The 14,692-nt window shown below is 37.2% G+C and overlaps 1 protein-coding gene across 6 annotated transcripts in view; it reads left to right on the top strand.

Moving 5' to 3' along the window:
- The window catches only part of LOC126194660 (uncharacterized), a 118,599-nt gene that overhangs the window by 26,190 nt on the left and 77,717 nt on the right, over positions 1–14,692 (top strand). For all 6 annotated transcript variants that reach the window (XM_049932859.1, XM_049932858.1, XM_049932854.1 and 3 more), the window contains exon 3: positions 10,846–10,881. In XM_049932859.1, the coding sequence (XP_049788816.1) occupies positions 10,846–10,881 (36 nt within the window). The remainder of the gene's footprint in view (positions 1–10,845; positions 10,882–14,692) is intronic.

Raw genomic sequence — 14,692 nt, forward strand, 5'->3', positions numbered from 1 at the left:
GTGGATGCAGTGTGGAAATATAAAGCCCATATAGCTCTCCTCATTTCTTCAAGATTGCCTGTATTTTGCCTGATTGCAAGGCCATAGCAGTTCTGAATGTAGTCTATTATGGAATCAGTCAATCTTCCTCTGCCATCCAAGGTTTTCCCATCATCTAGTTTTTTCCCTTTCATAACTGATTTTAACCTTCTCAGCCTGGCACCCATTCTCTTCTGCACATGTCCTATACATTCAAGTTTGCTTATATTTACACTGTTCCCATATGGTTTGCTTTCCAAAACTTCTTTGAATGCTTTAGAGTCACCATCTCCCAGATATTTGACATAGCGAACATTATACCACTGTGAAGAGCGATGAAAAATTTTCTTCACCCCAGCAACCTCCATGCCACCACTACTACCATAATAATTAGCAATACAGTCATCACTGTGTTCATTTTTCAGCCTGCCTGTGCACCTACAGTATTTAGACATTATTGCAACATCAATAACCTTGCCAGTATCAACACTAGTTGCTGTTACAACACCATTGTTGGAGGTGTGGCCCCTTTTCTGCCACGTGCCATCAAACGCCACTGTGAGGTCACGACTGCCGTCATTTTCTTCCACTGCTTCTTCCACAGCAACCTGCATTGACTTCTGTGCTACATCTTCAACTGCAGATCCTAGTACATAATTGTAAGCTTCAAACTTTGAAGGTGCACTTGGAAGATTTAGAACACCACATAGCATATCACCAGCTGCTTTGCCCTTACCAATTGCTCGCAATCCATATACTAACCTAATATTTACACTATAAAGTTCAGTTTTCTTGTATCCATTATTTACAGTTACTGAAACCGAACTTGGAAACTTACAGCTGTATTTACAAACACTGCATATTAAATTAAACTGGGCAGCCAGGCCAACATGGGATTCTACTTTCAGAGAAACGTTTCCATGACATTTTTTGCAGCACAAACTGTTTTCAAGAGCTTCACACAATATATTCGTATCAATGAGTTCAAAAACTTCATTCCCTCTATCAAGTAAATTATATTTCTCTTCCAAATCTCTTAGTTTTTTATGAGAAGCACTGTTTTCATTTGGTGTAAGTTCGTTCGGCAAATCAGTAATAAGTGGATTCACATTTTCCAACAGTGATGATGATGAACTGCTTTGCTTTGCTAATGAATCATTATTTCTTTTCTTTTGCCAGTTCACACGCTTTTTCAATACTTTTGCTTTAGCTCTAGGCATTTTCACTGCGAAAAATGAAGCACTAAATACGAAATAACTCAACAACAACTACTTTCTTATATCACACTGTTTACAAAACAGTCCCGCCACAAAGTCAAAGAGTAACTTGAGGAAACCAGAGAGAAACATTTTCGGGCAACTAGTGTATAAATAGTCACTGGAAACCGGGATATTTGAATTCATGTCACTTTAAAGGTACTGCCAAAAAGTTCATGGTCAGCCACGAGAGACGTGTATAACTAAAGCGCAATACCCGATCTCACAAATATATAAAAATAAAATAGTTATAATTGTAGTAGAGCTATGTATGATACGTCATTTTAAAGAGGAAACATGGCAGAATATAATACGCCAATAAAAAAAATTCGATTTTTTAACCCAAAATCCGATTCCGTATCCCCTTAAATAAAGTCATATGGAATAATTTTCTGAGGTAACTTACCATTAAGAAATAAAGTCTCCATTGCTCAAAAATTTTCTGCAAGAATAATATTTGGTGCTAACCCACAGTCATCTTGCTGAGATCTGTTTAAGGAATTAGGTACTTTTACTACAGCTTCACATTTATTTATACTCCCATAAAGTTTTTTTGTAAATAATCCACCATAGCTCAAGAGGAACAATGATGTACGTATTTACATTATTAGATCAAAACTTATTACTCCACATTCAGGTTGTCTTTGCACAGTAACTGATGTACAATGTTGCCATCAAAATTTTTAATTGCATACTTAATGATATAAAATGTCCGACAGACAGCAAAAATAAATTTTGAAACAAACTGGAAATGTTTGTTCTTGATATCTCCTTCTGTTCATAGGAAATGTATAAAATGTGGTGGGTCGGAATAACTAAATAATGTTTGGGGGGAAGGGGGCAGGGGCAAATATGAACATATAATGTGAACGTGTAGGGACTCAGCTCATGCTATGAATAATCATACAAAGTGCAAAATGGCTAAGCAGGGATGGCTAGAGGACAAATGTAAGGATGTAGAGGCTTGTCTCACTAGTGGTAAGATAGATACTGCCTACAGGAAAATTAAAGAGACCTTTGGAGAGAAGAGAACCACTTGTATGAATATCAAGAGCTCAGATGGCAACCCAGTTCTAAGCAAAGAAGGGAAGGCAGAAAGGTGGAAGGAGTATATAGAGGGTTTATACAAGGGCGATGTACTTGAGGACAATATTATGGAAATGGAAGAGGATGTAGATGAAGACGAAATGGGAGATAAGATACTGCGTGAAGAGTTTGACAGAGCACTGAAAGACCTGAGTCGAAACAAGGCCCCGGGAGTAGACAACATTCCATTAGAACTACTGATGGCCTCGGGAGAGCCAGTCATGACAAAACTCTACCATCTGGTGAGCAGGATGTATGAGACAGGCGAAATACCCTCAGAATTCAAGAAGAATATAATAATTCCAATCCCAAAGAAAGCAGGTGTTGACAGATGTGAAAATTATCAGACTATCAGTTTACTAAGTCACAGCTGCAAAATACTAACGCGAATTCTTTACAGACGAATGGAAAAACTGGTAGAAGCGGACCTCAGGGAAGATCAGTTTGGATTCCGTAGAAATGTTGGAACACGTGAGGCAATACTGACCTTACGACTTATCTTAGAAGAAAGATTAAGAAAAGGCAAACCTACGTTTCTAGCATTTGTGGACTTAGAGAAAGCTTTTGACAATGTTAACTGGAATACTCTCTTTCAAATTCTGAAGGTGGCAGGGGTAAAATACAGGGAGCGAAAGGCTATTTACAATTTGTACAGAAACCAGATGGCAGTTATAAGAGTCGAGGGGCATGAAAGGGAAACAGTGGTTGGGAAGGGAGTGAGACAGGGTTGTAGCCTATCCCTGATGTTATTCAATCTGTATATTGAGCAAGCAGTAAAGGAAACAAAAGTAAAATTCAGAGTAGGTATTAAAATCCATGGAGAAGAAAAAAACATTGAGGTTCGCCAGTGACATTGTAATTTTGTCAGAGGCAGCAAAGGACCTGGAAGAGCAGTTGAACGGAATGGCCAGTATCTTGAAAGGAGGATATAAGATGAATATTAATAAAAGCAAAACGAGAATAATGGAATGTAATCAAATTAAGTCCGGTGATGCTGAGGGAATTAGATTAGGAAATGAGACACTTAAAGTAGTAGATGAGTTTTGCTATTTGGGAGAGTAAAATAACTGATGATGGTCAAAGTAGAGAGGATATAAAATGTAGACTGGCAATGGCAAGGAAAGCATTTCTGAAGAAGAGAAATTTGTTAACATCGAGTATAGATTTAAGTGTCAGGAAGTCGTCTCTGAAAGTATTTGTATGGAGTGTAGCCATGTATGGAAGTGAAACATGGATGATAAATAGTTTGGACAAGAAGAGAATAGAAGTTTTCGAAATGTGGTGCTACAGAAGAATGCTGAAGATTAGATGGGTAGATCACATAACTAATGAGGAGGTATTGAATAGAATTGGAGAGAAGAGAAATTTGTGGCACAGCTTGACAAGAAGAAGGGATCGGTTGGTAGGACATGTTCTGAGGCATCAAGGGAACACCAATTTAGTATTGGAGGGCAGCGTGGAGGGTAAAAATCGTAGAGGGTGAACAAGAGATGAATACACTAAGCAGATTCAGAAGGATGTAGGTTGCAGTAGGTACTGGGAGATGAAGAGGCTTGCACAGGATAGAGTAGCATGGAGAGCTGCACCAAACCAGTCTCTGGACTGAAGGCCACAACAACTTCAATAACAACCCAGAAATCGAAGCACCTTTATTATGAGAAAAAGATAATTACACCATCTTGTGGCAAAGCCATGTCTCCACTTTATCCTTTCTTCCAGGAGTGCTAGCTCTGAAAGTTTCACAGGAGTGTTTCTGTGAAGTTTGGAAGGTAGGAGACATGGTACTGGTGGAAGTAAAGCTGTGAGGATGGGTCATGAGTAATGTTTGGGTAGCTCAGTTGATAAAAGGTAAAGGTCCTGAGTTTGAGTCTTGGTTTGGCACACAGTTTTAATCTGCCAGGAAGTGTTGCAAACTTCTTAAACAACTACTTTCTTTCTGTTACTGAGAGCTTGCAGTTATCAGCTTCAGTAAACAGTGCAATGGAATATCTGAGACCAGACTCTACAGATAATTTCAGTGAAATGGAAGTGACACTCACTTCTCCCAAAGAAATAGCATCCATCATAAAATCCTTAATATCAAGTTAATCAAAGAGTACTCAAGTGAGTTAACCTTGTCCTTAAGTTATTTGTGTAATCAATCTCGTATCAGTGGAACATTTCCAGAGTGGCTAAAATATGCTGTAAGAATCTTTGCAAGAAGGGAGATAAAGAGGTACTGTCAAACTGTGAACCAGTTTCACTTTTACTGAATTTTTCAAAAATGTTGGAAAGGGTTGTGTTTAAGCATCTACTTAAGCATCTGACCACAAATAGTATATTGCTCAAGTCATAGTTTGGGTTCCTTAAAGGTTCTGATATAGAGAAGGCTATTTATGCATAATTAATTCATTAAATAACAAATTTGAGGCTAGTGACATTTTCTGTGAATTGTCAAAGCCATTGACTGTGTGAATTCCCTTAAGTAAATTAGAATATTATGGTGTCGCTAGTAGTGCTGAAAAATGGTTTGTGTCTTACCTAACTAATAGGAAACAAAGGGCGTCATTACAAAATACCTGTGGAGTAAGCAATCAGTTTTCATCTGACTGGGAATTAATTACATATGGTGTTCCTCAAGGTTGCATCTTGGGTCAGTTTGTTTTTTCTTGTGTACGAGGGCTGTTCTGAAAGTATGCAATGTTCCTGTCGGGTGCCACTAGCCACTCACCAATCATGTATATTTTGGTATGAGCATGCTTGGCAGCTCAGTCAGCATATATCCATGAGAGTGGGAATGTCTCTGCGTGTCTGTTTTTTTTTTTATATTCGAATTTGAAATGTGTGCTACAATCGAAAATCCCACCAATTGTGAGGTGCGGTCTGTGATATGGTTTTTGTTGGCAAAAAACCTAAAACTCATAAAAATTTATCGTGAACTGTGCGAAGTGTACAGAAACAATGTAATGAGTGAATGTTCCATCTGGAAATGGTGCATTCAATTTAAAAATGGTGGAAACAACGTTCATGATGAAGAGAAGAGTGGACACCTGAGCATTGTGACTAACGATCTTGCTGCCTACGTTGATGAAACGATTTGTGAAAATGGTCACTTCACAATTACGGAGTTTCACGGACTTTGTTGTTTAAAATTGTCACTCAAGAGCTAGGCTACCACAAATTTTGTGCACAATGGGTGGCCAACATGCTCACAGAGCACTGTAGAGAACAGTGAAAGGGGGGGTGGGGGGACGTTGACATTTCTGCAGGCCTACCACAAACATGGTCATTCATTACTGGATCAAATCTTAACCGGTGATGAGAGTTGGGTGAAACATGTCAATTGCGAGACAAAATTACAGTCCATGGACTGGGGGCACACTAGGTCCCCCCAAAAAACCAAGAAAATGTTTGCAAACCTTGTCAGCAAGGAAGTTGATGGTGACAGTGTTTTGGGATAGGCAAGGTGTGCTTCTTATTGATTTTCTTGAACATGGAGCAACCATAAATTGTGCTCGGTACTGTCGAACTAAATATTGGAACACGTGAGGCAATACTGACCCTACGGCTTATTTTAGAAGCTAGATTAAGGAAAGATAAACCTACATTTCTAGCATTTGTAGACTTAGAGAAAGCTTTTGACAATGTTAACTGGAATACTCTCTTTCAAATTCTGAAGGTGGCAGGGGTAAAATATAGGGAGCGAAAGGCTATTTACAATTTGTATAGAAACCAAATGGCAGTTATAAGAGTTGAGGGGCATGAAAGAGAAGCAGTGGTTGGGAAGGGAGTGAGAAAGGGTTGTAGCCTGTCCCCGATGTTATTCAATCTGTATATTGAGCAAGCAGTGAAGGAAACAAAAGAAAAATTTGGAGTAGGTATTAAAATCCATGGAGAAGAAATAAAAACTTTGAGGTTCGCCGATGACATTGTAATTCTGTCAGAGACAGCAAAGGACTTGGAAGGGCAGTTGAACGGAATGGATACTGTCTTGAAGGTAGGATATAAGATGAACATCAACAAAAGCAAAACGAGGATAATGGAATGTAGTCAAAGGGATCACCAATTTAGTATTGGAGGGCAGTGTGGAGGGTAAAAATCGTAGAGGGAGACCAAGAGATGAATACACCAAGCAGATTCAGAAGGATGTAGGTTGCAGTAGGTACTGGGAGATGAAGAAGCTTGCACAGGATAGAGTGGCATGGAGAGCTGCATCAAACCAGTCTCAGGACTGAAGAGCACAACAACAACAACACTGCCGAACTTTGCACAGCCACAGAAGAGCAGTTCAAAACAAATGCCAAGGAAAGCTGATGTCCAAAATTTTGTTTTGCATCACAGTGCCCTACCTCACATGGCAAACTGTACTAAAGAACTTCTTAATTCATTCAAATGGGAAATTTTCCCTCATTTGCCCGATCTTGTACCAAGCGACTTCCACTTGTTTCCCAAGATGAAGAACTGGTTGCAACACAGTGCTCTGATGATGACGCAGAACTCCAGGTGGACATGATTCACTGGCTGAAGTCTCAGGCAACAGAATTTTATGATGGAGGTATTTCAAACCTTGTCCACCGTTATGATAAATGCCTCAATGTGTTTGGTGACTATGTGGAAACGTAGTATGTCAGTTGCTCTTTCAGGTGTATATAATAAAATGTATTTCTTGTGCTTAGTTTTATTTTAATGCCAGAATGTTCCCTACTTTCTGAATAGCCCTCATACATTAATGACCTCTCATCTGTTATGTCACAGATGCTAAGTTTGTTTTGTTTGCAGATGAAGTAAGCAATGCAATAAATAGCAAGTCAAGTACAGATTTAGAAATGGCTGCTATTCAAATTTTCATTGATGTTAATAAATGGTTTAAAGTAAATTCCCTGTCATTAAACTATGAAAAGAGCCACTATATGCAGTTCAGAACATGTAAGAGATTTCCTTCCAGCATGTGTATAAAATTTGAAAACAAGTGGGCAGAAGAGGTTGACAGTGTTAAAGTTCTAGAATTACAGGTCAATAATAAATTCAATTGGGAAGGGCATACAATAGAATTGCTGAAATGCTTAAGCAAGTCTGTATTTGCAATGTGAATGATGTCAGATGTAGCAGATATAAATATAAAAACAACTTGCTTACTTTCATTCTAGTATGTCATATGGGATCATAAGCTGGGGTAAACTGAGAAGAGTTTTTGAGTGCAATAGTGTGTAATAAGATTCACTTATGGTGTAAGTTCAAGAACATCATATAGAAACCTCCTCAAGGAACTGTGTGTCCTAACCACTGCTCATTAGTGTATTTATTCCTTAATGAAATTTGTTGCAAATAATATGTCTCTATTTCCTACCTACAGCTCAATACATAGTATCAATACTAGGAATAAGAACAATCTACATAAAGACCTAAAAGCACTTACTTGGGTCCAGAATGGGTTGCAATATTCAGGAACATACATTTTCAATAAATTCCCAGCAACTGTTAAAAAATTGGTTTCAGATAAAGTACAGTTTAAACAGAGTTTGGAAGCCTTTATAGATACTCTATAGATGAATATCTTAACAGGGACTGTTAGACCAGCTTAAGTAAAAATGTCTGTTATATTTCAGTTTTCATAGCACTTGGTCACAACAGTCAAGGTTAAGTATTTTTTATATGATAGGTTTATTAAAAGGGCATAACTATGTTTCATTCTGACAGTGTATTAATTCTGTAAATATTTGCAGTGCCAATTTACTATAATGTGTTCACATATTTTGACTATCTTCTGATGAACAATCAGGGAAGTGAGTATTATATTCAAATTCACATTTTTATGTTATGCTTTCTGACATGTTCCACACCCATGAGAATCATCCCATTTTTGGGCCCTTGGGATAAGAACTTAATCTAATCTAAGGTTTGACACATTACAACATTTAATCTACTTTTTTTCTTTCAGCTCTTTTATTGTAATAACTAATGAAATGTTTTAATTTTAATGGTGGATTCTTATACACATTCACTTTTTAATTTTTGGCTAGAAATATTATGAACATTTTCCACAATGATCTGTTACTAGTTACCAAGAATCCTGTCTTAGTATATCATAATATAAAAATGTAGTTTGCAGGGAGTATTCTCTTGCACTTGCACATTTTCCTCAGTTTGCATTTGGTGTTACATTTTAGCTCTAAGGAAAGAGCTGACCATTTACAGTGCCTTTACAGTGATGCGCTCATAATTTATTGGAACAATGTTATTCTGATCTTTAGGACATACATGCATGTCCAAAGAAACATTGCACCATTACTTGGAATTACACAGGCACTGAATAACAAAATGTTTCCAATTCCTAGAGCCTTGTTCTTCTTTTTGTTAAAGCATAAAACCAATTCTCAGAAGCCAAGGTTTCTTATATTTTTGGGGTAAATTTTTGCTGTACCTCTGCTGGTTCTTCTCAAGTATATACATGGTGGTCCATTGATAGTGACCGGGCGAAATATCTCACAAAATAAGCATCAAACGTAAAAACTACAAAGAATGAAACTCGTCTAGCTTGAAGGGGGAAACCGGATGGCGCTATGGTTGGTCCACTAGATGGCGCTGCCATAGGTCAAACTGATATCAACTGAGTTTTTTTAAATAGGAACCCCAATTTTTTATTTCATATTCATGTAGTATGTTAAGAAATATGAATGTTTTAGTTGGACCACTTTTTTCCCTTTGTGATAGATGGCACTGTAATAGTCACAAACGTATAAGTACGTGGTATCATTTAACATTCCACCAGTGCAGATGGTATTTACTTCGTGATACATTTCCCATGTTAAAATGGACCATTTACCAATTGTGGAAAAGGTTGATATTGTGTTGATGTATGGCTATTGTGATCAAAATGCCCAACGGGTGTGTGCTATGTATGCTGCTCGGTATCCTGGACAACATCATCCAAGTGTCCGGACCGTTCGCTGTATAGTTACGTTATTTAAGGAAACAGGAAGTGTTCAGCCACATGTGAAATGTCAACCATGACCTGCAACGAATGATGATGCCCAAGTAGGTGTTTTAGCTGCTGTTGCGGCTAATCCACACATCAGTAGCAAACAAATTGCATGAGAATGGGGAATCTCAAAAACGTGGGTGTTGAGAATGCTACATCAACATTGATTACACCCGTACCATATTTCTATGCACCAGGAATTGTGTGCCGATGACTTTGAACATCGTGTACAGTTCTGCCACTGGGCTCAAGAGAAATTATGGGACGATGACAGGTTTTTTGCACACGTTCCATTTAGCAACGAAGCGTCATTCACCAACAGCGGTAACGTAAACCGGCATAATATGCACTATTGGGCAATGGAAAATCCACACTGGCTGCAACAAGTGGAACATCAGCGACCTTGGCGGGTTAATGTTTGGTGCGGCATTATGGGAGGAAGGATAATTGGCCCCCATTGTATTGATGGCAATCTAAATGGTGCAATGTATGCTGGTTTCCTATGTAACATTCTACCGATGTTACTACAAGATGTTTCACTGCATGACAGAATGGTGATGTACTTCCAACATGATGGATGTCTGGCACATAGCTTGCGTGCGGTTGAAGCAGTATTGAATAGCATATTTCATGACTAGTGTATTGGTCGTCGAACCGCACATTCCCCGGATCTGACGTCCCCGGATTTCTTACTGTGGGGAAAGTTGAAGGATATTTGCTATCATGATCCACTGACAACGCCTGACAACATGCGTCAGCGCATTGTCATTGCATGGCGAACATTACGGAAGGTGAACTACTCGCAGTTGAGAGGAATGTCGTTACACGTGTTGCCAAATGCATTGAGGTTGACGGACATCATTTTGAGCATTTATTGCATTAATGTGATATTTACAGGTAATAACGCTGTAACAGAATGAGTTCTCAGAAATAAGTTCACAAAGGTACATGTATCACATTTTAACAACTGAAATAAAATGTTCAAACGTACCTACATTCTGTATTTTAATTTAAAAAACATACCTATTACCAACTGTTCGTCTAAAATCGTGAGCCTTATGTTTGTGACCATTACAGTGCCATCTATCACAAAGCAAAACAGTTGTCCAACTAAAACATTCATATTTCTTTACATACTGCATGAATATGTAACAAAAAATGGGGGTTCCTATTTAAAAAATGCAGTTGATATTCGTTTGACCTATGGCATCGCCATCTAGCTGGCCACCCATAGCACCATCTGGTTTCCCCCTTCGAGCTAGACAAGTTTTGTTCTTTGTAGTTTTTTCATTTGACACTTATTTCATAAAATATTTGGCCCAGTCATGATCAATGGACTATCCTGTATATAATTCGCCTACCACCACAGATATTTGTTTCAGATTTAAAACTCTATCTTTGTGTTAGGCAGCTACTGTAAATATGACAACATGTCTTATATCTTGTCATGGACATAATACATGAAATTTATTTCTATATTGACTAAGAATGTGTCACACTTATTGTCATTATTTTTTTTTGTTTCAGATTTTTATCGCATACCAAGTGGCATTGATAGTTTTGGTGAGTCCTTTTATTGACAAAGAAAATATTTATTAAATGTTTACAGTGAGAATAAAAGTATATGCTCATTAAACACTAGAATAACTTTCAACTTCCTTGTAGTTGAAGGGCACTGTAGCATAGACAGCCTATTTTATTATATAAATAGTCAACTGGCTTCAAGCTGGATGAAAATTCATACCAGGTCACTATTATTTAATTTACAAAAACGTTCAGCAACACAGCTGTTTTTAATAGCTTCATACACATCTGTATCTGTGTATACATCTGCATCAACATCTGCATCAATGTCTATGTGCATGCTCCGTGAATCATTTTGAAGTGCATGGCAGAGATTACTTTCCATTTATATTGCTCCTCCTCACATATGGAAGAAAAATCAAGGTAACCTTTTAGTTCAGATATATTATGTATTTACAGTATTCACATCATGTTATACTGAGTCTTGCAAAATGAGAAAATGAATTTTGGAGGCGGAAAAGTTACGTAAATAATTTATTATCTTGTTGACTTGGAGGTGACAGTGATTGTTGGCCACATTTAAATATTATTCATGTTCACTGCAGGAGTGTTGAGGTGATTTTTTGGTTAGTATCATATTATATATTATAGCGAGCATTTTGCTGTGTAAAAATCTTTGTGACAACTCAGTTCCTTTTTCTGAAGTTCTTCATTTATTCATTCTTACTCTTTGTAACAAGCGAATCAAACTTACTGACATTCACTGACAGACAAACTGAAATGAACTGAACATGACAGACAGACTGACTCCTGTGGTCCCCTTTAAGATCTTAACAATACACAAAATATACCTTTTACTTAAGACTGATATATAATTACAAGTTCAACTTCCAAATGAGTTTGCTACAGGAATAACATTAAAATTTACTTGAGATTTTAAATGATTATGATTACAATAAGGATTCCCATCATTTTTCTCTTTTTGATGGAATGGCCAGGCTACTGCCATATCAAATATTTTAATTTTTTTGTATTTACTTTTGGTTTTGACATTTGACTATAATAATTAGAATAAATATTAGTACTAGCTTTCTTCCAACAACTGTAACTTTTTCAAAATTGATGGCTTTATAATTTAAATTACATGAATTATATGTTATTAACATTCCTGTGTCTAATGTATCCGTACTATTGATAAATTTTGTAAATTATTTCATTTATAAAATGAACGAGAGCCTTTAAAGGATGTCTTTCTTCAGAGCTAAATTGTGCAAGACACACACACACACACACACACACACACACACACACACACACACACACAGATGTACACACACATTTGCACAGAGAAATGCAATGTTACAGTGTCCTGACTGACTGCAGTGTAGTGGCAACTGTATAGAAGTAACAGAAGAAACAGACAATTCTGCACATTTTCAGGATTTCAATGAATAAGAAATAGTAGTTGATTTCATAGATAATGAAGCTGGTCTAATCAGACTAATGGACAATATCAGCAAAGACAGCACAAAAGCTACCAGAGTTATGTCACTGTTTTGGATACTGTAAAGTCAGACACATGCGAAGAAACAGTTACACGTGATAATCGGTGTGGTCAGGTGGAGTGAGGAGGGTATGGAGGGAGTGTGCTGAACATAAGTGTATTTTCCTGCATTTCAGCAAGACACTGATAACCACAGTGTCTACAAAATCAAGTACTCTAGCAGTGATAATGCTCAACATTACAAGGCAAGCTTGATGCCTATAGGTTTCATACAACTTGTAGAGGTAGATTATAATAAAAATTTCAATTCCAGTGACTTGATTTTATGCATTTGTGTCCATAATATCCACTGCAACCTCAATAAACATGTTTTGAGTAAAGGCTGTGCAAGCTGATTTCTTTGTGGAAACTTGTTTCAATCTACACTGATGACCATTAAAACATCAATGTCATAAACATGACGTACAGCAAGTATCAAATGTGCATGAAGAGTACTACATGCTTAGAGATGCAAATCATTAGCATTTTAGTGCCTCCCACACAAGTTAGATAGGAGTAAAACAATCTACATTCTGTATATAAAGAAAGATTACATAATGGGTTTGTAGCACTCCTCTACACATGTTTAGACGTATACTGCGCTAAGCTAATATAAGAAAGTAACTGCAAAATTAAACTTGGCAGAAGTAAAGCTGTGAGGACAGGGCATGAGTCGTGCTTGGGTATCTCAGTTGGTAGAGCACTTGCCCCTGAAAGGCAAAGGTCCCGAGTTCGAGTCTCGGTCCGGCACACAGTTTCAATCTGCCAGGAAGTTTCAAACTTGTTTTTGTTTTACTAATAAAGAGAAACTTATGAATCTTGACCTCATGATTACAAATACTCTCTGCATCAAAAGGTCAATTATGGAACAACTGCTTTAATCATTCAAGCACAATTCTGAAGTGATAAAAATGAATTGAAGCCCTAGCTGATACTCAACAACATGACAATTAAGTACAATGAAGGATTTGAATAAAAAATCTATTCCAATTAATATACACCAGATAATTCACTGTTCACGATACATTTAAGTTAACCCAATACATTCAATGAAAAAGAAACCTTTTAAAGACTGGCTCTTTCATTACAATACTAAATCAACATTTGGCCTGGTGGCAATGAAATGAGGAGACAGTTCATTACTGACACTAGCTGTACCAACCACGTAGCTCCAGTAGTTAAACAGCTCACACGTGACTCTTCTGAACATTTCATTTGTTCATTTATTCATCAACATTGATCATGTACATGATATGGGTTTTGGTATGGGCACAATAATTAAATTTTACATTAAAAATTAAACATTTGGTTTAGGATGCCAGACTATTATACAATTCTTCTACTTTGTAAACACATCTGTCGATTAATAAGTTCTATACATATGAGTCAAATGAATTGTATGGTAGTTCTCTTACTCCTAGGGGTAGTTTTTTATACTCCTTTATGCCAGTATATTTGAAACTATTTTGGGCCATCTTTAATCTACTATGTTGTAAGTCTATGTTATTTCCATAACTGTAGGAAAAATTTTTGTAAGTTAAAGTCTCTGGCTCTTTTTGAGAGGAGACAGACTTTGATATAGAGAGAAGATAAAGTTAATATTTTTATTGCCTCCAGCATGACTCCCCATTTGAAATGCCCATGTGTAGATATATCAACCAATCAACCACTGTCAGTGTTTTCTTTTTCACTTCAGATGTAAACAGTAATGAAATTTTAAACTCAGATTGGAATGTACACCACAGAGACAGGCTCGACAGTGAAGGGGAAGGTGTGTTTATAGTGATAAAAAGTGCAAGAGTATCAAAGAAAATTGACGGAGATCCGAAATGTGAAATAATTTTGGTGAAGGTCACGGTTAAAGCAGGCTCAAACATGGTATTTGGATGTCTCTATAGGCCCCATGGCTCTGCAGCTGTTGTGGCAGAACACCTGAAGGAAAATTTGGAAAATATTTTGAGTAGATTTTCCAACCATGTTATAGTTTTGGGTGGAGATTTTAATTTACCAGATATAGACTGGGAGACTCAAACATTTATAACAGGTGGCAGGGACAAAGAATCCAGTGAAATTTTTTTAAGTGTGTTATCTGAAAACTACCTTGAGCAGTTAAACAGAGAACTGACTTGTGACGATAAAATGTTAGACCTTCTGGTGGCAAACAGACCTGAACTATTTGAAACAGTTACTGCAGAACAGGGAATCAGCTATCATAAAGCGGTTACAGCATCGGTGATTTTGGCTGTAAATAGAAATATTAAAAAAGGTAGGAAGATTTTTCTGTTTAACAAAAGTGACAAAAAGCAG

Source organism: Schistocerca nitens, chromosome 7, assembly GCF_023898315.1.
Source record: "Schistocerca nitens isolate TAMUIC-IGC-003100 chromosome 7, iqSchNite1.1, whole genome shotgun sequence".
Classification (NCBI taxonomy): domain Eukaryota; kingdom Metazoa; phylum Arthropoda; class Insecta; order Orthoptera; family Acrididae; genus Schistocerca; species Schistocerca nitens.